The sequence below is a fragment of the Ursus americanus genome, chromosome 3 (genome assembly GCF_024610735.1).
Source record: "Ursus americanus isolate L20-20 chromosome 3, mUrsAme1.1.p, whole genome shotgun sequence".
Taxonomy (NCBI): domain Eukaryota; kingdom Metazoa; phylum Chordata; class Mammalia; order Carnivora; family Ursidae; genus Ursus; species Ursus americanus.
The window spans coordinates 7,127,766-7,151,421 of record NC_142129.1 but is presented as its reverse complement, the minus strand read 5'-3'; the positions used below and the strand labels follow the sequence as shown (position 1 = coordinate 7,151,421).

Genomic DNA, 23,656 nt, shown 5'->3' with positions numbered 1-23,656 from the left:
CTTCTCCCCATTCTTGGCACTGCTTTAGATTTAGTCCCTGCTGATCTTACTTACTGTCATTTCAGTAGAACTCTAGGAGGGAAGGGAAATACATATGTGGTTAGTTCATAGTCTTGAACCAGAAGCCCATCCTGATCCTTTATTTTTATCATTATTTTATCATGTGTGTTTCTCTTGTAACATATCACAAATCTCTTGTGTAGTGATGTTAGATGAAAGTATGCTATTGAGTATCTATACTTGTCCCCATCCTGGCTTTAGATGCTGAGCAAAGTGTAAAACGAGGAATTATAGTTCTAGTCCCTAAGAACAAAATTTCTAGTTGGGGGTAAAAGAAATTCCACAAATGAAGCAGTTGGAAAATATAAGCCAGTTGTCTCATAGTATTGTATAGACTCATCCCAGCCCCATTATAGCTCAGTACACAAAAGTTCTGGCCCATGGCTTTAATTTGAATATAACCATATGCTTATTTGGGACAGAAACCGTTTTTTTATAATCTTGATGATTAGGATAAGCCTTGTACTTAGTGGACATTCAGAATATGTTGTGTGAATTAAATACTGCTTTGCGTTTGTGCCTATCTCTATGAGGGACAGTTTACAAGTAATATCCTCTAACCTCCCAAAACTCAGAGCCCTAAAGTTTATTACCTTTCTCCTTGAAAATGTCTTCAACTCCTGGAGGTTGGATCTGTGCCTTCAGTTTTTCCTGTATCTTTCCAGCAACTCACACAGCTTTTTGTGACAAGTGGGCTCTCGGTAAGATCTCCTGCATGACTGAATTGCAGCAGGAGGGACTAACCCCAGCGTGATTACAATTTCAGGTGCCTGTGACATTTGATGATATCTCCATCTACTTTTCCACTCCGGAGTGGGAAAAATTGGAAGAATGGCAAAAGGAACTTTACAAGAACATCATGAAGGGCAACTACGAGTCTCTCATCTCCATGGGTGAGGCCAAGCTGTCACCTTTTGAATGAGGCGACCGCAGCTCCAACGGGGCTTCGAACAGTCCCTTGTCCTCCAGCAGTCCTCATTTTCACTCTCCTCACACACTTCACATTCTGGTCGCGAGCCAAAGATTTCCAATTTGCCCTTGCTTAATGGGAAATCGTAATCTCTTCTTCTGCCAATTTGCAGGACGGAGAATGCAGCTAAGGGTTCTGGCTGTGCCAGCGGGGTGGTTTCCATGGGTGTCCTTCACTTTGAAAGGGCCTTGTTCTGCACCTTGAGGCACGCTGTCCCTGTCCCTCGGTGAAGGTAGCAGGCAGGCAGTGCTAACGTGGCACGCGTGCCTTTCCCACATGTTCCCTCTCTTCTTACATGCTTTCCAAAGAGACAGCATCCGTACAAGAGGTGAATGGATGGGGCCAATGATAAAAATTCTGAAAGAAATCCCCTGGGACTGTGGACCTCAAAGCCTACAGCTCAGCCTTAATGGCAATTCATTGTCATCCTCATTGATCTCTTGGTCATCCCCCCTTTCCCTTCTTCCTCTCCTAGATTATGCCATGAATCAACCCGATGTCTTATCTCAGATTCAGCCAGAAGGAGAACATAATACAGAGGAGCAGACAGGACCAGAGGAAAGTGAGATTCCCACAGACCCCAGCGAAGGTAAGTAGCAGAAGAGATTATCCACTCCTTATCTCCCTTTCCTGGTCGGAGACAGCGGCTCAGAACCGAGTAAGCAGGGATTGGGGCTTCCAGAGCCTCTCCATGCTAAAGCAGCTAGACCATGAATGGATCTTCAGGCATTTAAATAGGAGAGAGCACTTAGAGATTGCTGGTCCTTTGCCTTCTTCCATCAGTACCATGCCTCTGACGGCTGTTAATGGTATTCCATGACAAAGTTCTGAGAATTATTTAGTAAAATAAATATGTCCTTAGATGGCAGGGGAAGCAGTTATGCTCATATGAAGGAAAGTGGCTTCAGTGAATGTACACCCAGCTGTTCAGAAATGCTGGGGGCGGGCTGGGAGTCTGCACTGAACCAGTGGAGCCCAAGGATGTCCACCTGGGCCAAGCGGACTTTGCCTGGTTTGGGAGCCAGCCAGCATTAGTGAACTCTCCCTAGTTTATTTGGTTGGTAGCTACTTGATACTGTGTGGGAAAAACTGCTCACCCAAGTCCAGTTGTATTATTTCTCTCAAGTCCCACCTCTGCTCTCAGAAAAAGCTCATCATTTTGTTCTTTGCTGGATAGAAAGCTCACAGAAAGTTCACCCTTCAGACATCTCTATCAGATGAACTTTTCCTACAGCCTACTCCCCTCTCCCATATGCTTTTTTTCCTAACATTTTATTACAAAAATTTCCAGAGAGAAAAGTTGAAATAATTTTACAGTGAATACCTAGATACCTACTACCTAGAGTCTACCACTAATAATTTACTCTACTTCGATAGCCCATATTTATCCATCTCTGCGTCCCTATCAATCCATACTATTTTCAATGTATTTCCAAATCAATAAAGACATTAATACATTTCCCCTATAAATAGTTCAGTATGAATATCATTAACCTAGAGTTTGATATTTTTTTCTTTTGAGGCAAATTTTACATACAATTAACTACATACAGTTTACATACAATTTACTTAACATTCTCTGACTTTTGAGGAATGCATGTTATCTGTCACACACATTTTTTTTTTAAGATTTTTAAAATTTATTTATTTGACAGAGAGAGAGAGCAAGCATAAGCAGGGGGAGCAGCAAGGGAGAGGGAGAAGCAGGCTCCCCGCAAAGCAGGGAGCCTGACTTGGGGCTTGATCCCAGGACCCCGGGATCATGACCTGAGCCAAAGGCAGATGCTTAACTGACTGAGCCACCCAGGCGCCCCCATACATATTATTAAGAATATGGCTCAGTCAGTTAAGTGTCTGCCTTTGGCTCCGGTCATGATCCCAGGGTCCTGGAATCGAGCCCCATGTCGGGCTCCCTGCTCAGCAGGGAGGGAGCCTGCTTCTGTCTCTCCCTCTGCCTGCTGTTCCCCCTGCTTGTGCTCTCTCTTTCTCTAATGAATAAATAAAATTAAAAAAAAAAAAAAGGAATGTGTGGGTGATTGTATTAAGCAATGTAACAGGTGAACTTGATTAACTTTATATCATGGATATAAACAGTAAATCTAAAATCATATCAGAAAGATGGGTGACTTGATTACAGTAATTATTGGAAATTACTCCTTAGTTTACGTTATTAGTTATCTGACATAGTTTTCAGCTAGTATAAATTAGTGTGTCATTCACTTTTGGGGACACATGGCAGAGATGTAAGTAACTTGGTTTTGTAATGATATATGAAAGTTTCATTTAGCTGCCATCTTGTCAGTTCATTTTTACCATGGTTTTTGAGACTCCATTTGTGGGTGGTCAACCAAATATGTTAATACATGTTCACATAAAATTAAAACAAGCAGTGTAGGCATTGAATTTCTTTAATGCTTTGGTTTGATTCTGTGTAGTTTTAGCTTACGTTGCTGATTATCGACCTAGATATTTACTAGAACTTGAGTATAGGATTCAGATGATTTGGACTGATCAATATATAGCATTTTTAAAATTTTATTTATTTATTTATTTATTTGAGAGAGAGAGTAGGGGGAGGAGCAGAGGAAGAGGGACAAGCAGACTGCGCTGAGCAAGAAGCCCGCTGTAGGGCTCAATCCCATGACTCCAAGATCATGATCTAAGCCAAAATCGAGAGTCAGATACCTAACTCAATGAGCCACCCAGGCATGCGTATTTTTTTTTTTAAGATTTATTTATTTATTTGAGAGAGCATGTGTGAGTGGGGGACAGGGGTAGAAGGAGAGAGAAAATCTCAAGCAGACTCCCCACTGAGTGCGGAGCCCAACACAGGGCTTGATCTCATGACCCTGAAATCATGACCTGAGCCAAAATCAAGAGTTGATCACTTAACAGACTGTGCTACCCAGGCACCTCAGTACTTGTTGCCTTTAAAAATATACTCCAGGAGGGGCGCCTGGGTAGCGCAGTCGTTAAGCATCTGCCTTCAGCTCAGGGCGTGATCCCGGCGTTCTGGGATCGAGTCCCACATCAGGCTCCTCCGCTGGGAGCCTCCTTCTTCCTCTCCCGCTCCCCTGCTGTGTTCCCTCTCTCGTTGGCTGTCTCTCTGTCACAAAAATAAATAAAATCTTTAAAATATATATATATATACTCCAGGAGCACCTGGGTGGCTCAGTTGGTTAAGTGTCTGACTTTGGCTTAGGTTATGAACTCGGGGTCCAGGGATCAAAACCCAAGTTTGGCTCTGCACTCAGCAGAGAGCCTGCTTCTCCCTCTTCCTCTGCCCCTCCCCCCACTCATGTGCGCGTGCGCACGCGCTCTCTCTCTCTTAAATAAATAGAATCTTAAGAAAATACACACACACACACACACACACACACACACACACAGAGACATGCTCTAGGCTGTGCTGGGGGTCCCCAAGGCCACCCCCAGGTTCTGTCCTTCAGTAGGAGGACACACAGGATTCAGCATAAAGTCTTGCTTGGGGTTAAGGTTTATTACAGCAAAAGGATACAGAGCAAAACCAGCAAAGATAAAAGGCGCACAGGGCAAAGTCTGGAGGGAACGAGGGGCAACCTTCCAGAGTCCTCTTGCTGTAAAGTCTCACAGGACACATGCTGTTCCTCCAGCAATGAGTTGTGACAACATGTGCAGAGTGTTGCCTCCCAGAGAAGCTCATTAGAGACTCAGCATCCAGGGGTTTCGCTGTGAGCTGGTCACGTAGGCATCCTCTGCCTCACACATACCAAAATTCTAGACTCCTGGAAGGAAGACAGACGTTCAGCATTCACTACACTGCACAAACGGTTTAGGCCTGGTGAAGCACTCCTAACATCGAGGAGAAGATTTCTGTCAGCATAGGGATGTAAACCTTGCTGGCTGGCCCTTCTGACAGCAGGCAGTCTCAGGCTGCCTCTCAGATTTTCTTTCTCCTAATACACGCAAAAAAAATCCCAATTCCTTTCACTAGAGAATAGTAGTAAACTGTCTGCTTATTAGGGTTCGTAACAGATTGTTCCACACAAATACTAGGCAGAGGTACTAATTCTAGGCCACTTTAGTGATATAACTAATAAAATATCTTTTTGATAGATTATTCTTCATTTAGAGTTGTTTTTTAATTAAGTAATCTCTATACCCAAAGTTTTTTTTTTTTTTTGCTTTTCAGCAAGCAGCTTCTCTTCTCTAAAATAACATCATAGTTTTAAAAATCAATTTTCACATACAGTGTAATTCGTTGTTAGTCCAGTGTGTTTATATTGGAATATTGATGTACTTTTAGAAACCTCAATTTTCTAAAATACATTTGGATTTTGTCCATATTTCTTAAAACATAAAGCCCATAATTTATTATTGTATTTCATTTTGGAGCTTTAGAAGAGCTACGCATTATAATTAAATATATGGGTAGAATGGGTAGAATGGATATGAGGATAGTAATGGTACCATGTGTCACCCCTTCCTTTTTATGTCCAAATATCTTGGAATTAATTTTACATTCTGTCTCTATGCCCATCATCTGAATCCAATGAAGGGAAAGAAAAATTATCATATCTCCCTAGGGAATAGTTATTGATGCCTAGTATCTTGGATAAAATTGCATACAATTAGTGGAGAGTAGTAGTGAATGGGAGAACACAGAAAAATATAATCTTGAGATTTTCTGCCGTTCTTTGACTGTATCACTAGGGCCAAGAGCAGACCAGCTGTGTGTGTGTGGCCATTATATGGTCACTAATAGTTTGAATATTGAACTACCAAGTTTTTAGAATTCTTTGGAGAAAAACTTGACCCAGGAATTCAAATGGAATAATTACTGGAAGTCCATTATCTTTGCCTTTCTTTTGGTTCAGAAGCCATGAACTCACGCCAAGACTGTAGAATGACCTAGAAGTAAAGCGAATTCATTTCTAAATCTTGCAGTTGTGGGGAGACTTCATGGTCATTGTTGCGGGTACATCGCCATGATCCCCTGTCTACACCTGTTCACTCTAGTCCAGTGACCTAAACAAAATCAGTGATTAAGGCACCTCCCAATATGATAATCCTTTTATTTTAGTTTATCCTGGTTGAGAACAAGAATCATCCTGGCAGTGATAAAACTTAGAGGTTTAACTTACTACACAATACTTAACACATTCACCTGGTAAGTTTTAGTCCCACACCGGTTTCAGAGAAAGTTTCAAAAGAAAGTTTTTATATTTTTACCAATGGTTGTTTCATGTGTCAAGTATTGTTTGTTGTCTGCTTAATCTCAGCACCATTTTAACTTGGTTTATACCTTTGTACATATTCCAGAACCTCAGGGTTCCAGCTTCTTTTCAGACAGCATGGGTCCTTACCTGTTTAAAACACACACACACACACAATCAGATTTCCTCATAGTTAAAATGACATTCAACCAGTGTAGACATTGAATTTTCATATTTTCTTGTAATCAGTTTTTCTAATTTTTTTAATGATTTTTATTTATTTTAGAGAGCACGAGCAGAATAAGGGGCAAAGGGAGAGAATCTCAAGCAGACTCCCCGCTGAACCCAGAGCCCTATGCAAGGCTTGATCTCATGATCCTGAGGTCATGACCTGAGCCAGAATCAAGAGTCGGAAGCTCAACTGACTGAGCCACCCAGGCACCCCTCAGCTTTTCTAACTTCCTCTCAAACCTAGAACCTTGGCATTTTTCCGTTTCCTTCTACCTGATTAGTATTCAGTTTTTCTCTATTCTCTGGCTTTCTCCAAAGCCTGCTGCTGGCATGAGCCCATGATTTTACTTTCATTCCGGGTTTCTGTAAGTATCCACTATTGGGGCTCCTCAGGCCTGTGAGGGCTGTGCTGTGTGAGCTGTTGTGGTGGCCTGGCCGGCAGTTGCCAAATACTGTCACCATGCAGGTGTCTGTGTCAGGCCATCACAGTGTTCAGGGTCTTCTGCTCCTTCATTTCACTTTCAAAAGGTCCTCAGACTCTACTGCCACTACTCCCACCAAATGATAGCAGACACTACAGTATGCTGTGCATTCTATGACAATAGTGCCAAGCCCCATTTATTTAATCAAATCGATATTTCGTTAGTTGTACTGATCTAGTTAAATGACCAGAGGAACTTTTAGCATCATTATTCAACAGGAAGGGTTAGCTTCCTGGGATTTCCCAAGTTCAGTGAAGATATACTTACCCAGTGGGTTCTAATAGCAACAGCCATTTACATTTCTGGAGAACTGGGTTGCTTTTTTACCCTTCCATAGCTTTTATGGTTGGCTCCTGACTAATGTAACAAAAGATTGGAAAGAATCCAAATACCCATCAATAGGGCACTCTCAAATAAACAGTGGTACCGCTACATGGTACAGCTATAAAAAAGAATGAGAAAGATCTCTGTGTACTGCTATACACAGATGCCCAGAATATATTTTCAAGTAAGATACTGGGGTACAGAACAGTTTGGATAGTATGCCATATAAAGAGGGGGGAAAATGAAGATGTATATATATTTGCTTATATTTTTACAAAGAAACAATGGAAAAATAAAACAAAAACCAGTAAGAGTGATTACCTATACAAGAAGAGGTAGATTTGGGGTGGAAGCTAGTCCTCTCTGAATGTATCTTGTTTTATAGTTTTGATTTTGGAACCTTATAAATATTTTACATAATTTAAAAAACAAATATTTAAAAAAATCAGGCACAGGCTGAAATAATTACTGTATGATAGGCGTGTAACATAAATACATAGAATAGATTTCTTTCAAATGACTAAACATAATATTTTAACTATATATCCCTAGAGGGATATATCCTGAAGACTAAAAGAATCACAAGATAATCTTTTTTTTTTTTTTTTAAGATTTTATTTATTTATTTATTTATTTGACAGAGATAGAGACAGCCAGCGAGAGAGGGAACACAAGCAGGGGGAGTGGGAGAGGAAGAAGCAGACTCATAGTGGAAGAGCCTGATGTGGGGCTCGATCCCATAACGCCGGGATCACGCCCTGAGCCGAAGGCAGACGCTTAACCACTGTGCCACCCAGGCGCCCCTCACAAGATAATCTTAAATTGAGTTCATATTTTTGTTTATAATATTGGTATTATTTTGACACAAGTATTCAGATAAAGCGAAAGATTATGTTAATGTCATCAGGAACCAAAATTTTCAGGGTAAGGGAGAAAAGACACAAGTATAAAATCAAAGGATTTAATTAAAACCCTGTAATCTTAAATATGAATCATAAATATTAACATAAACTCTTGACACTTTTTCTAGAAGATACGTATTTTAATAGCTCTGTCCATGGAGAGGAGCTAGAAGCAACAACAACCTATGAGCAGTTCGCGTCCTTATCATCCAGATTGCAGTCTCTGAATTCCATTTCTCAGATCAGTGATTGTGTGCATGAAGCAGGAAATGTACAGGATGAACCTAGATAATCTGTCACACCAGAAATGAAGGGAACTAGATGTTTGATGATGTGAAAAGACAGAGCTGCTCTGAAGGGACTCCTGTTGGCCAAAGAAGGGACAATCTGAGCAATGGACTAAAACTCACCAGATAACATTCTATGAGTTCATAATGATAAACCAAAAAAAAAGGAAAAAAGAAAAAAAAGGTCAAAACCATGTGATTGACATTGGGAGGTTTCTAGAGCACTAACTCATTCAGAAAATTGATGAAGAGGGGGCGCCTGGGTGGCGCAGCCATTAAGCGTCTGCCTTCGGCTCAGGGCGTGATCCCGGCGTTCTGGGATCGAGCCCCACATCAGGCTCCTCCGCTAAGAGCCTGCTTCTTCCTCTCCCACTCCCCCTGCCTGTGTTCCCTCTCGCTGGCTGTCTCTCTCTGTCGAATAAATAAAAATCAAATCTTTAAAAAAAAAAAAGAAAATTGATGAAGAGAAGCAATTATGCATTTTAAAAGTCTCATGGTTTTGATGAATAGAAAGTTCATCCTCTGGGATCTGCGAAAAGATCCTCTTCCTTAAACCCAGTCTGTCCCCTCCTGCTTTTCTCTTTATATATAAGGACGTGTGTGGGTATAAAATCTGGGAGAAAAGAAAGATAAGGTTGGACTATGTTTAATACATTTCATCCTGTAGTTTAAAGTAGGGAGTTGGAAAAGCAGTCTGCTGTGCGGGCCAAAACCTGTATCTTCCCAGTCTCGCCGCACAACCTGCCAGTCTTTTGGGCCTCAGCCTTGTCCAACCTCATATTTCTGCTTTGGGCACACCTTTAGATTTCAGTGGTCTCTGATTTAAAAGGCTTTGGGCAAAACAGTGAGTTCTGACTATTTGCTACACATAAAACCAGAACCTGCCTATAAGGCTTTTTTGAGAAATAATATAGTTTGAGTTTCTCTCCGCACCTTGTCAGCTTGCCAGCTTGTCCTTTTAGGCCAAAAAAGGCTATATAGGCCTTGGCTGGAATAGCACACACAGCTGTTTCTGTACTGACCAAATGAGCCATGTTATGTGCAAAGCCTTTACAGGCTGTTCTTTTTTCTTTCCAAAAGACCCCCCCATCCAGGCCTGAGGGACTCACAAAGACTATTCTCCCCTCTCCCTGGGGGTTCAGGAAACAATGCGCTGTATCATTTAATAGGCAGAAGTAATATGATCTGTTAGAACCCAAAATTGGGAACCTGAAAATTATGTTTCTAAGGAGTCAGATCTGTGTTTAAATGGACCTGACTTTGTAATTCTGGGAATGTCTTTGTTTTTTAATTAACATCTAAGAAAAACTTTTTTGGTCAGTCTTGGCTTCTTCTGCTTTTTTCCTGCTACATTTTATTTTATTTTATTTTTTAAAGATTTTATTTATTTATTTGAGAGAGATTGAAAGTGAGAGAGATCACAGAGGGGGAAGGAGAAGCAGGCTCCCTGGCTGAGCAGGGAGCCTGACGCAAGGCCCGATCCCTGGACCCTGGGATCACAACCTGAGCTGAAGGCAGACACTTAACTGACTGAGCCAGCCAGGCGCCCCTTCTTGTTATATTTTAAAGCAAACTTTTTTTTTTTTTTAAGATTTTATTTATTTATTTGACAGAGAGAGAGACAGCCAGTGAGAGAGGGAACACAAGCAGGGGGAGTGGGAGAGGAAGAAGCAGGCTCCCGGTGGAGGAGCCTGATGTGGGGCTCGATCCCAGAACGCCGGGATCATGCCCTGAGCTGAAGGCAGACGCTTAACGACTGAGCCACCCAGGCGCCCCTAAAGCAAACTTTTGATAATACAGCGTTTCACCATAAATACTTCCTTACTGGCAATGTATTTGACCTCTGGGGGCCCTCTCTACCGAAATGGAGAAAATAGTCCCTGCTTCATTATTTCATTAAAAAAAGCTGTGAGAGCAAGTTAAAACATTTTGGAAGTGCGAGTGCTAACAAAATGGAAAGCACTGCTGACTAATTCTAGGTGCGTGTCAGGGTGTCCTCTTCCAAAATGAAAACTATGATTTGTCTTAAAATGAAAACAGTCACTCAAGTTGAGTATATCATGTAAAAACACGTGAATTTGGCTTCATTTTGAACTGGTTCTCCAGCTGTTATATGCTTTCTTTTAAAGGCTGGTTCAGTTTTGGTTTTGTAATTAGAGATAAATATTTGGGCAAGACTGTGTTCAACAAGTCCACATGATCATTTTCACTTTCCGAGTCGAACCCTGAAAGCCATTCTCTTTTTCCCCCCAAATAGAGCCTGGCATTTCAACATCAGATATTCTGTCTTGGATCAAACAAGAGGAAGAGCCCCAGGTGGGGGCCCCACAGGAGACCAAGGAGAGTGACATGCACAAGGGCGCCTATGCTGGTGAGTGAGGAATCCCTACCCAGCCTCCGCTTAGGGCAAGACCAACTGAGGAAGCCGCAGGCAGGAGGGGGTTGTGGAGGCAAGGAAGTGGAAGAAGAATGGGAAAGGGGAGAAAAGACAGGCTCAAGTAAGTGAAAGATGAAAATGAGATCAGACCAAGATAAATTTTAAGTGAGAAAACACACTCTTTTAAGTATAAAGACAAAGTAGATTTGTTAGAGGAAGAAAAATAAGTGCACACAGAGGGACCAAAGGCTTGAGATCCGGGAAAGACCGAAGAACACTTGAGGCTTGTGTCGAAAAGGATAGAACAAAAATGGGAAGAGACTGGCCTTAGCGACAAGAGTATCCTTGGAGAGGCACAAATGTGGACGACAAGCTCTCCCTCAGGACAAACTGATGGCAGGAGCAGCAAATAGCTTCTTTCCAAGATCCTTAGCGCCATCTGTATTTTGCCATCTGAATTGTAGAAGAGAATCTCAAGGCCAGAAGGAACCCAGTCATTTATGTGACTTAATGCAGCCTATTTTTAAATATCTTCTATTCCCCATGTTCTTTTAGACTCTAGGAAACAGAAATAAAAAATAACCGTTTCTGCTCCTTGGGATATTTATATCTGGCACACACACATCAGTACTGGGCGTGCCTACTGTTAAGTCTCCAGGGTGAGTGGGACGGATAACTTCTATAAAAGAAATGAGGAGTTTGGAGAACATACGTCAGTTTTAGTTTGGGTGTCTAGATAAGGCCCACAGCAGGCTGTGAAGCCAGAATTGGGCCTTCTAAGATTGGTGTGATAAGGTCGGGGATACTTTGGGAAGATGGGAGGAGAGGGATGCACGCTACAAAAGGGAGGGCAGAATGAGCAGAGATGCAGAGGCAGAAACATGGGCTTGATTTTCAGGGAAAGTAAGGAGAGCTAACAGTCATGAAGGATTTATCTGGCAAACTGAAGAGAAGTAGGAGCAGGTGAATGAATAATTTTAGGCCTCGTCACAAAAGGCAGCGGACTCAAAGTCCGGGAGCAGAGGAGAGACCTAATGAAAGGAGCGCTGGCAAGGTGGCTGCCGGGGTTTCTCCTTTTCGGAGCAGGGGGCATTGAAGAGGGCCCGCGGTGAGCTCTCTGATGATTTGCCGCAGGGACTCTACATGCCTTGATGATTATCTCAGACCTCCACCGAGCTTCCTATCTGAGCCAATTAAGAGCTGGGAGCACTCGGCTAGAGCTGGGTGGGATTACCGGGAGTTACCACGAGACAGCTGTTGACAGGTGTGACTCTGAGTCCTTTCTTTCAGATGAAGAGCTCGTCATCAAAGCCGAAAGCCTTGCCAGAGCCTCCTTGTGCCCAGAGGTCCCAGTGGCCTTCTCTTCTCCACCACCACCAGCAAAGGATACTTTTTCAGATGTAGCTTTCAAAAGCCAGCCGTCGGCATCCATGGCGCCTTTTGGACGTCCAGCCACTGACCTGGCCGAAGCCTCTGAGGGCCAAGTGACTTTTACTCAGTTGGGTAGCTACCCCCTGCCACCTCCAGCTGGGGAGCAGGTATTCTCCTGCCACCACTGTGGCAAGAGCCTCAGCCAAGACATGTTGCTGACTCACCAGTGCAGCCACACAGGTGAGCACCCCTTATCCTGTGCCCAGTGCCCTAAGCACTTTCCCCAGCAGGCTGACCTCAGCAGCAGCTCCCAGCCCCACGCTAGCGAGACGCCCCCCACCTGCCCACACTGCGCCAGAACTTTCACGCACCCGTCGAGACTCACCTACCACCTTCGGGTCCACAACAGCACCGAGCGCCCCTTCCCCTGTCCCGATTGCCCCAAGCGCTTCGCCGACCAGGCGCGACTCACCAGCCACCGGCGCGCTCACGCCAGCGAGAGGCCGTTCCGCTGCGCGCAGTGCGGCAGGAGCTTCAGCCTGAAGATCAGCCTCCTGCTGCACCAGCGGGGCCACGCGCAGGAGCGGCCTTTCTCCTGCCCCCAGTGCGGCATTGACTTCAACGGCCACTCGGCCCTGATTCGCCACCAGATGATCCACACGGGCGAGCGCCCGTACCCGTGCACTGACTGCAGTAAGAGCTTCATGCGCAAGGAGCACCTGCTGAACCACCGGCGGCTGCACACGGGCGAGCGGCCGTTCAGCTGCGCGCACTGCGGCAAGAGCTTCATCCGCAAGCACCACCTCATGAAGCACCAGCGCATCCACACGGGCGAGCGGCCCTACCCCTGCGCCTACTGCGGCCGCAGCTTCCGCTACAAGCAGACGCTCAAGGACCACCTGCGCTCGGGCCACAGTGGAGGCTGCGGGGGCGACAGTGACCCGTCCGGACAGCCGCCCGAACCCCCGGGGCCCCTCCTCCCTGGGCTCGAGACCTCCGGCCTAGCCGTTAACACCGAAGGTCTAGAGGCCAGCCAGTGGTATGGGGAAGGGAGCGGAGGGGGAGTTTTGTAAACCTCGCTCCTTTCATGGTTATCTGTGCTCACCGGTTATCTGTGCCCGCGAGCCCCTCCACCCCCTGCAGTAATCGCTATGTGGCCCGTCGAGGAATTTGGGATCTTAGACACTTGACGAGAGACATGCTGGAATTTTGGAACTTCACCACATCACAAGAACACCACATTTTGAAACCCAGAAAGACCTGGAAGGGAGCCCAGCATCCCGATCTTTACAAAAGTATTACCTAAACAGAAGTTATATAAGAACGTTGCAGAGGTTGGAAAGCAAGATTTGACCCCTGTTAATCCATCACAGGGTGATAAATTGATAATGATTGTGGCTCTAGGTAGAGACAGGTGCATGGGAAGAGCCTCCAGAATCCGAAGCCCATCTTGAGGCATGAGGATGTTTAATGGAACCTTATTAATTCCCTGATGGTAAGATGGTTGTTAGAGGAGAGTGCTGGAGCCTCAGGCCACGGTACTGCTTCTCCCTGATAGGAGCTAGTCTGCTCATGTGCTCATGTGCTGCCTCTCCCGAAATGATAACTCAAGACTGCCTCCCTAGGTTTCCTAGATTAATTCTTCTAACACATTTTGTTTAATATTGGGGGGCAAGAAGTCTGACTTTTGAAGTGTCTTAAGGAGAACAGTTCTTTGAATAGTTTGATTTGCAGAATTCAGGCTCTTACTGGCATTTAAACTGCCAGGAACATTTGCCGAGGTCCTGGTTAAAAAAGTGGGAGCAGTGTTCTCAGCGCTAGCTTTAAAATCTAGAGAGCCCAGCGAAATTAGCCCAGAACAGCCTAAAATTTGTGCCTGAACCATGTTTCTTATAAGGAGTCATTTACGTCAAATTTTTCCGTATTTCCAAGCTAATAAGCTGATTTTTCTGTTCTTGGTGTCTCATATTCTTGACAGTTCTCAGCAGAAAAGATCACAGCACTTTCCGGAAGCGTTATGAGCTTCACAAAGTGCCAGTGGAGCTCAGCTTTCATTTCCTCCGTAGTGAGACGATGTGCTATAATGCAGCTTTCTGGGGCCATCACAGTGTGTGTGCACCCCTTCTGACTCTCCCTGTTGGCATCGGGCAGATTGAGGAACTCTGTAGATCCCTGAGTGCTAAGCACCACATACAGACAAGGATAGCCTCTTGCTGCTTGGTCTGCTCTTAGGGACCTTGGCTACCATGTGTTCTTTTTTGGGGACATTCAGTCAGAGGAGAGCTTCTGAGTGTGGTCCTACTCCTCAGCAGCTTTGCAGTTGGGCATAAGTCCCTTTCCCTTTAGAGACTGCAAATTTTCATCTGCAAAATGAGCCTGGTGAAAGGAAAAAAGTGAACCTCTAGAAATTAAGCAAAAAACAGAAAAAAAAATAAAACTTGTGACACATTTCTTCTGCCAAAATTCTCTATCTCTGGCTTCTACACAGGCAAAGCCAAATAAGACCCCTAAATCAGAGCAGAGACATTCTTGTTGAAACTTGACTGAACTCGATTTGTTTTACTCTTGCTGCGAGCCTGAGGTGGGAGACAGAGATTGCCCTAAGTCTTGGGCAGTAAAGCTGTTTATTCCTATACTCTGTTTCCCCTGAATCTTTTCAAGATGCCTGGAAACAAGGTCTACAAGTAGTTAGAACACTTTCTTGATGAAATGATAAGGGAGAGACCCATTTTTTCCTTATCACCCAGCCCAAGCTTCACCCAGCCTAGCTCTGCCTAAACACACTAGGAAAAGTGTTAGCCTTCGCTCCTGGGAAGGCTCTGTCTGAACGCGCTACTCTTTAGAATGAGTGCATTTATGAGACATCGACTCCGTGACATGCACAATACCGGGGGTCACAGGAGACCTAAGAAATGGGTGTGAGACCTAGTCTGCTGCCATAATTTATAGTCTGAAGGCCATGAAAAAACCCAGTATAGAGCAAACCAAGACAACTGATGAACAGAACCCTGGCATATTGGGATTGAGAGCTTTCTAGCTAGAATCTGGACCCATACCATGCGTAAATGTGGGGGTTCTGGGGCTCCCAAAGCCAAGGTTTTGGCTTCACTGCTGACCCACTAGGAATTTGGTGTGAGACCCAGCTCTGGTTTGCACCTTGGTCTCCTAATTAAAAGAGAGAAGAATTAAAGTACTATCTTCAGGTGGTGAGCTCCCTTTTCTGGAGGCATTTAAACATTTGCCAGGGTGTGCTTGAAAGGGATTCCTACATTAGGTGTGATGTTGGTCTAGATAACATCAGAAATTCTTTTTTACTCAAAGATTTAATGAGGACATGGAGCTTGTTAATGAGAGAGACCTGTAGGTTAAAATGCTGCAGATAGATCCCACAGTCCTTTCTGCAAGGAACTGTAGCCAGCAGGGACCCAAACTTTGGCAGGGTGTGAACACGGTTCAAATATCAATGAGGCAGAGCCATGACGCTGAGTGAAAGGGAATGGGCAGGGCCAGGCCAGAATGATGGAAGTAGGTGTTCTCTTAATCCTCAGCCCCATGCACACCAGGGGTTTTCAACTGTGCATTCTGGTCTCCTCTCCCAGCACCCATCCTCTACCAGGTAGAACTCCAGGCCAGCTCTAGAGTTTGTTTGCTTAAGATTCAAGAGCAGATACATAAAATGTGCTCGGTGGAAAAGTTAAGTCCAACGGGAAGGTTTCAGTGTGTGGAGAAACTTGGTCCATCAAGGGCTCCTGAGAGAACCCCTGCGTTTAACTGCAGTTGAAGTACTTGAGGGTTGGTTGTCAGGACAAGACAGGCAGGAAAGAGGAGAACCCAGAAATGCGCTCTTCATCAGTCTGCCCCCTGCGCTAAGAAGTCTGTCACACACAAATAGGCCTGTCTCCTCAGAGTAGGTCCAGAGGTGGACTATGACCAGATTCACTCTTTGCTTACCGTGTTTCATTGTCACCGTTAGATGAGCCTCTGTTTCAGCCACAGTTGTGAAAATAAATGGAAGTTGATTGCTTGCCTAGAAAGTGAGAGAAGTTTCTGATCCTTTTTGCTGGATATTCGATATTGGAAACACCATAGCTGGGCTCTGGCTAGAGCAGTGCTTCACATAACTTTCTCATCGTTAATAATCAGGACGGCAAAGTTCCCGGTGGGGGGACTCTACTGGGCTTCTTTTTGGAGCATTTTGGAGAGACTTGGGTAACCATGCCTACGTCAACCAGGATCAGACCCTATGGCTTACTGGGGAATAACACGTTCACTGTCTCCGTTCCTTTATTCATTCCAAATGGGATGGAAAATTCTGCTCACATTTTCTCTGAGGAGAGTCAGAAGGACCCCAGTCCTTCTCCCCCCCCATCCCCCCATATCTCAGCTTCTTAGACAACGAAAAGCTATCTGAGGGCTATTCAGTAGCAATGAGTAAAAGCCAGTCTTTCCCCAAATGGCTCACAGATGAGGAACTCCTATCATCAGATTTCTCTGTGTGTTTGGTGGATACCTCGACCCTGTTCTGTTCACTCTACAAAGGAAGCACTCACTCCTCATAGGGTCCATATACAAGACATTCTTTAACTAGGGAAGTGTCAGGCTCTTCGCAGCAAAAGGACCTCAAGTGAGGTCACACCGGCAGGCAGTGGAGGAGGAGGAGGGTGGGGGAGCGCACAGAACCTTAACTTAAGGACACACGTGGGTGAGCACAGCGTAATGGGCCTAGACTCTGAGTCAGACCTGTATTCGGGTCCTGGCATCATCATAAGTAACATATGTTACTTCACCATCAGGAGCCTAGTTTCCTTATCTGTAAAGCAGTGAGAACGAGATCCGTGTCTCTGAGGGAAAGGAAGCCAGTGTGAAGTCCTTAGCACAGAGCCTGACACAGAAAGCGCCACTATGACAACTATCATGAAAGGTGTCCAGGCCCGACCAGAGAGACGGTCAAATCCAGGCTGCTCTACGGAAGCCCACGATTGCTGGATGTCTCAGCGTTTTGCCTGCCATCTTTTGCTTCCATTTAATCTGTTCTTGTGCCCTATCTTTTCTACCTTCTGGCTCCCACAAGTTTCTGTGTACCATGACACCATGCGGCTCTGATTCTTTTGTTGTTCTTCAGATTCTAAAGCAGGGGTTCTGGCCCAGCTCCTCTTCTTACACCAGGTCACACAAGCTTCCAGCCAACCCTTGGATTGGCTGCCCTTGGGTTACAGGCTCTTCTTGGGTTAGACAGCTGTAGTGAGGAGGAAGGGGCCTGTGTTCCCAACACCAGGGTCCACGGGCCCGTAGATTCACTTGGGAATGGCAAATGTGGCCCAGATTGCACTTCTAGTACTATTAGGCTAGGCGAGAATCTCAGTGTCCCCACTTGTGACAGGATTCCTTCAAAGACTTCTACTTCATTAGGACTGTTATAGACCAGAGCTTATTGTCCTTAGCATAAAGGACCTGGAAGGTACTATTTATATATCTTGCAAAAGGAGCAATCTCTCACTTTCTGGGGTGTTACTCCTCCCTTTACGACCCTTCTCCAGTTTCTTTTTAAACTGTAACTCTGGCCATAATCATATACACATCCACAATGACTTTTGTCAGCTTGGTCAAGTTGCCTCTTCAAAAAAGTATTTCACCCCGAGGACCAATCAACCACTAAGGAAGGTAGATCAGTACAGGCCAGTCAGAGAAGCCTCAAAAGCAGTGTGCTGCCACGCTCTCAAACATTGCCAGGTACATTTAAAATATTTGATGAAATCTCACTGAGCTATGTGGCTTTGTGTTTATCAGCAAAGTCAGTATTTACTGTAAAATCTTGAAACCGGTCCAGAAAGTAAGCTACCCAAGAACAGAGGTCATGTCTTGTTTTGTATCCCTCATGGGCCCTGTGCTGGCAGAGACGTGGGTGCTCAGTGCACGACTGCACGGTGGGAAGACCACCTGAACTGGATTCTGGTCCCAGCTGAACATTGTCTACCTACTCAATATGGAGAAAGGCACTCGATTCGTGTAGATTTCATTTTCCTAATTCAGATAGATACACGATGGTGATTTAAAGTCCCTTCCAGCTCTAAAATCATGGAATTTAAGATTTTACATCTGGGTCTGGTTTCTCCCCACATTCTGCCCTATTGAGCAATTGCTTTGACACACCTTGAATAAACACCTTGGAGAAGTATGCATTCTTATAATCTCATTCTAACCATATTATAATTACTCCAAAGCCACACGAACTGACAAAGTCCTAGCAAAACGATAAAATTTTGTTTTAGAGATGCAGTATGCATTTCATTGCAATTTTTTAAAGCATAGGGAAAAAAGAGACCTACCAAAATAATAATGATGGTTCTAGGGTACTGGGGTCGTTCAGTGGTTATTTTTCCTTGTGTTTATAATGTAGAATATTTTATGTACAGCATTTATAATACTTTATAAGAATAAGGATTATTGGAATGGTAAAGTTTTTGGAAAGGAAGTCAGGAGGCCAGAGTTTATAAACTTGCTTGGGTTTTCTCATTCCTAGCATGAAGATAATACCCACTTGACCAACTTTACATAGGTGTTGGGGCGCTCAAATGAGGAAAGGTCTTCAGAAGTGCTTTGGAACATCGCAGGCCTAGGAAACTGTTGATGTAGTCAGCGCAGAATTACTTGTTGACCAGTTCAACAATTTCCTAGATGTTGTTTTTGTTGGTCGTTTCTCTGCTTCCAGTTTGCTTGCCTGTGCTGGGGAGAAGCTAGAGATTGAAAACAAAGTGCTGCAGAAAGTGTTGGGTCAACCCACTTAATGCACTGGCTTCTACCAGCAACGTATGCAAGATAACCAGTTTTATGTAAACGAGGAATTCTAACAAGTTAGGAAAGCAGGCATATTACTGGAGAGATTGGGTTAAGCAAGCAGAAAGTACAGAAAGCAGTACAAATAAGTCAGTACTTGGCTTTGAATTATAGTTTAAAAAAACTGTGTAAGAAAAACAATATCTACAAGCCAACCTCACTGAGTAAACAGCAGGATAAAAACAATGAACAATAATTAAACCAATCCTATATTTAATAGCCACTAAGTAATAATTCAGGATGTTCATTTCTGCATAGTGATCCCGTGAGGCTGGGACAAGCACATGGGGAGGGAGACTGTTACAGTGGTTTGTTCTTGGCTGAACATTAGAATCACTTGGGGAACTTAAAAAAAAAATATATTTATGCCAGGGCCTACCCTGGCATGATCTAATTGGCCTGGGGCAGAGCCTGGGTGTTTTGTTTGTTTAAGTTCCCCCACGTGATTCTAGTGTGCCTGCAAGTTTAGAAGATCATAGAATGAGAAAAGTATTGGACTGGAAGTGACCAGTTAGCCTGCTTTACTGGAGCAGGGGGCTGTGGTCCAGAGATTAATAAAGGGCAGATGAATCTACAATGGGACGTCATAACTTAGTGGGAGATAAGGCTGTGAGAACTGCTGTTGAAAAAGTTCTAACTGGTCTCCGTAGTTAAGTTAGGACCTCTAGAGGCCGTGGGAAAAGCAGCATTCACTTCCGCTGTGCCCACCGCAGGCGCTGTCCAGAGCCCTGGTCTGTGAAACACAGGCAGGATCCTGGATAAGCACAGACGGGTGCCTGCGCTGTACCCTGACTTCTGTGACGCTAGCAGTTTGCTGAAGAATGGAGAGGGACCGTGATGATGTCATCACCAGCTCAGATTTTTTTTTAGTTTTATTTTTTATTATTTTTTATTTTTAATTTTTTAATAATAATTTTTTATTATGTTATGTCAGTCACCATACAGTACATCCTTAGTTTTTGATGTAGTGTTCCATGATTCATTGTTTGTGTATAACACCCAGTGCTCCATGCAATATGTGCCCTCCTTAATACCCATCACCGGCCTATCCTAATCCCCCACACTCCTCCCCTCTGAAGCCCTCAGTTTGTTTCCCAGAGTCCATAGTTCACCAGCTCAGATTTAACAATAACACGTGGTTTCACACCCTATCTGCTGCATTTAGGAAAACCAGTATTATTCTGTATGCACTCAGGACTTCATTTTGAATGAATTTTGACCATTTTTAGTAATCAAATCCACACTTAAAAGTTGAAGGGATACCCACTGAGAAGATTCGAGAGAATATAGTGCAATTGTTCATTTCCAACACAAAACCTGCCTTCTGCATACACAGGCTCCCTAAGCGCCAGGTACCCGTTGCGGTAGAACTGTTGAGTAGCTAACTCACTTAGTCACCCAAGCAATTACGTGTTTATTAAGACTGAGCAAAGTACCACACAGTCATTAAGAACTGAAGAAAAGCCAACAAACTTCACTCATCTACTATGTCGAGACTTGTAAAAAAGGTGATGAAATGCCTATTTGAAGTAGGCTGAGAATAAACTCAGGAGGGAAAAAGTAGCATTTTCTCTAAACTTTCTGAAAAGCAGGAATTTTTAGAAGTTAGTGAGAAAGAGGGAAAGTGTGTGTGTGCACGCACTTAGTTTGAATAAAAATGTCGGCAAAAAGTGGGTCTGAAAAGGCAAACATGTTGAAAACTCATTAGCAAGAGCAAACTGACCTGAAAACTGTGTTATAAAAAATATTTTACTGTGATCCCCACATCAACACTTTCTCCCTCTTCTAAGTAGCGCCCTCTCCTCCATGAGCCCTGCCTCTGATTTTTAGGCACACTTAGGATGCCAGGGACGTGGACACCCACAGGTTACCCTTCCTCTGGAGGTTGGCATAACTAGATCCCCAAGTGAAGACAGGAAGTTGTAACCACAGATCTGCCAGTGGGTGAGGGGAGCTGAAGCTGCTCTCCTTTCTCCTTCCCATGGATTACATTGTCGTCCTTATTAAGGCTGCTTGTTAAATTAGGCATGGGAGACACTGAGATAGAAGTGCGAATCTGGTTACCCTGTTCACTTTGCTGAGTGAATCTGGAGGTTCCTTTTCTCAAATAAAGCTTGCGGTTGCTGATGGGTCTTGGAGTGCACGGGAGCACCAGAAAGACTTAGGGAATGATGGACACATGCATTGGGGTTCTCCAGAGAAACAGAACTAAAAGGATACACAGAGATCTCTGAAAGGAGGTTTATTCTAGGAATTAGCTCATGTAATTCTGGAGGTCTAGAAGTTCCATGATCTGCCATTTGCAAGCTGGGAAACCAGGAAAGCCAGTGGTGTCATTCATTCTGAGTCAAAGGCCCAAGAACCAGGACAGTGGACGTCCAGAGGCAGGAGCAGATGGATGTCTCAGCTCCAGGAAGGAGCTAATCTGCTCCTGTCTGCCTTTTTGTTCTATTCAGGCCTTCAAGGGATTGGATGCTTCTCACTTCCATTTGTGAGCGCATCTTCTCCAGTCTACGGATTCGAATGCTAATTTCTTCAGGAAACACCCTCACAGAAGCACCCAGAAATGTCTTACCAGCCATCTGGTCATCCCTTGGCCCAGTCAAATTGATTCATAAAATTAACCATTGGGATGCATAAACATTCTGGCATTTCTGCATCCTCTCCCTGTGGCCTCTCCCACATCTTCTGGTTCAGCACCTATCACTTCGAATACCCTGTCCAGAACAGTAGCTATAGAATTCCTAGTGAGGAGAAGAAAAGCAGCTCCCACCTGAGGGACGGAGGGGCCGGTCCTGGGTCCTTCCCATTCAGGAGATGTTTATTAACAATGATACTTGACATCTAATCCACATTACCCAGCTGCCGACTGTGTCCCTCAGTAATTTAGATAACTGCCTCACGGTTACCCAGTGATTCAGAGAAACAAGCCTAGCGGCCAGACAGCTCTGCCGGGACAGGATCGCTCCCTTCCTAGCACAGCTCCCAGCCCCGTCAGTCCCTCGGTCACTGCAGTACCCCTCAGAGGGTCCACGCCAGTGCTGCCACAGCAGTCCCCTCCTCACGCCGGGCTTGTTTTCCTTCTGGGAGGTGTCCCCTGACCTCCCCCACTTACGTCCCCCCCTGCTGCAGCCACTACTGGTTCTGGTGGCCTATGGTTTCTAGGTATGACACTTATAAAACCATGCTAGTACAAGGAAACCTGTGGATTTAAATTCTGTTTGAGTTGAGTGGCTTCGCGCATATCGTGGCAGTGAACGTGGCCCTGGGCAGCCACGCTGGCTGCAGGGGTTTCAAGAGAGGCTGGCTTTGTGAAAATCCACCCTCTGTGAAGGAGAAACGTGCAGCGGATGTACTATGATGGTGACTTATTGTGTAAGCCAGTTATTATAACTAGTATTATAACTAGTTTAATGCTTAAGGGGAAGTAGTTTTAACTGCTTTCTACTGAAAAGATGGCTTAAACCTTTGGGGCTAACCCAGCCTCTCTTTGCCACTTTTAGGAAAGCGGGAAGATGACTGATGATTGGTAGGTCAGAATATGTACTCTGATGTGTCTCACTCGTGGAAATGAATTTACCTGGAACTTTTCAGACTCTGCTTGTTCCCCCAACAACAGTGGACATGGTATTTACAGTCGAGGGACAGCCTGTGGCCAGGGAGTGGAGGGAAGGAGATCATTGACTTCTGGGAATAGAACCTTCACTAGCCTGTAAGCTCCTTGAGGATCAGACAGTCCACAAGATACTCATTCTGTATCCAGAAAGGACGCCTAATAGAGAAAGCATCTGATAGTTGTTCTTCTGAATAGGATGCTCTAAGCACACGTCTCACTTGGGCGGATAATGCCCTTTATTTTACTAAGTGCAGAGGGTCCCCGTCTGGGGTGATTCTGTGGCAGGTCCGCCTCTACATAGGGCAGGAAGTGGCTCTGGAGAGCTCGGTCTTAAGAAGATAGGAACTAGTCATTTAGGAAAACAAAGTAGATACAATTTTAAGGATAATGATAAAACTTATCTTTGGGGGGTAACTACCTTTGTTGGGTGCCTGCTATGTGCTAAGCCCTGATCTCATCTCATTTGACTGTACAACTGCGGAGTAGACATTATTTGCTTCCTTTCTATTTGAAGAGACTGAGGGAAGCTCAGAGAAGTTAAATGGCTCACAGTCACAGCTAGAGAGCTGTGATCTTGGAACTTAAACTCAGGTATATGCAAATGCAAAGCCCACCCTCTGCCTAAGCAGCACCTGGCACATAGTAGCTGCTCAGTAAATATTTGTGGAATGAGCGAGTGGATTTCCCACCCTCACCCTATCTTCTCCATCAGCCTACCTGGGCCTTCCCCTGGTTCCTCCTCTGATTTGGCTTGATGTTTCGAAGTGATGTTGACCTACGTTTAAAGGTTTTTGGAAGAGGCTGCTGTTAAAACGCGGTGAGCCTTACCTGGGAGGTCGAGTTCCGCCCTCTTCTGACACGTTACCCGGGTCACTTCTGTACCATCCAGACCAATGCAAAGGCCTGGAATTGGTCCCAGTGAATTTGGACTGGGGAGGAAGAGTGGGAGGTAAAGCCTGCAAAGGGATGAGGGAAGGGCAAAGGCCAGAAGATAGAGACACAATTAG

At 44.6% G+C, this 23,656-nt stretch overlaps 1 protein-coding gene across 1 annotated transcript in view; it reads left to right on the top strand.

Annotated features, from left to right (window-relative positions):
- The window catches only part of ZNF398 (zinc finger protein 398), a 31,379-nt gene extending 9,418 nt beyond the window's left edge, over positions 1–21,961 (top strand). Inside the window, exons 3-6 of the mRNA XM_045792394.2 lie at positions 827–953; positions 1,506–1,619; positions 10,709–10,822; positions 12,119–21,961. Coding sequence (XP_045648350.1) covers positions 827–953; positions 1,506–1,619; positions 10,709–10,822; positions 12,119–13,272 — 1,509 coding nt within the window. The 3' untranslated portion in view covers positions 13,273–21,961. The remainder of the gene's footprint in view (positions 1–826; positions 954–1,505; positions 1,620–10,708; positions 10,823–12,118) is intronic.
- The last annotated feature ends 1,695 nt before the right edge of the window (positions 21,962–23,656 follow it).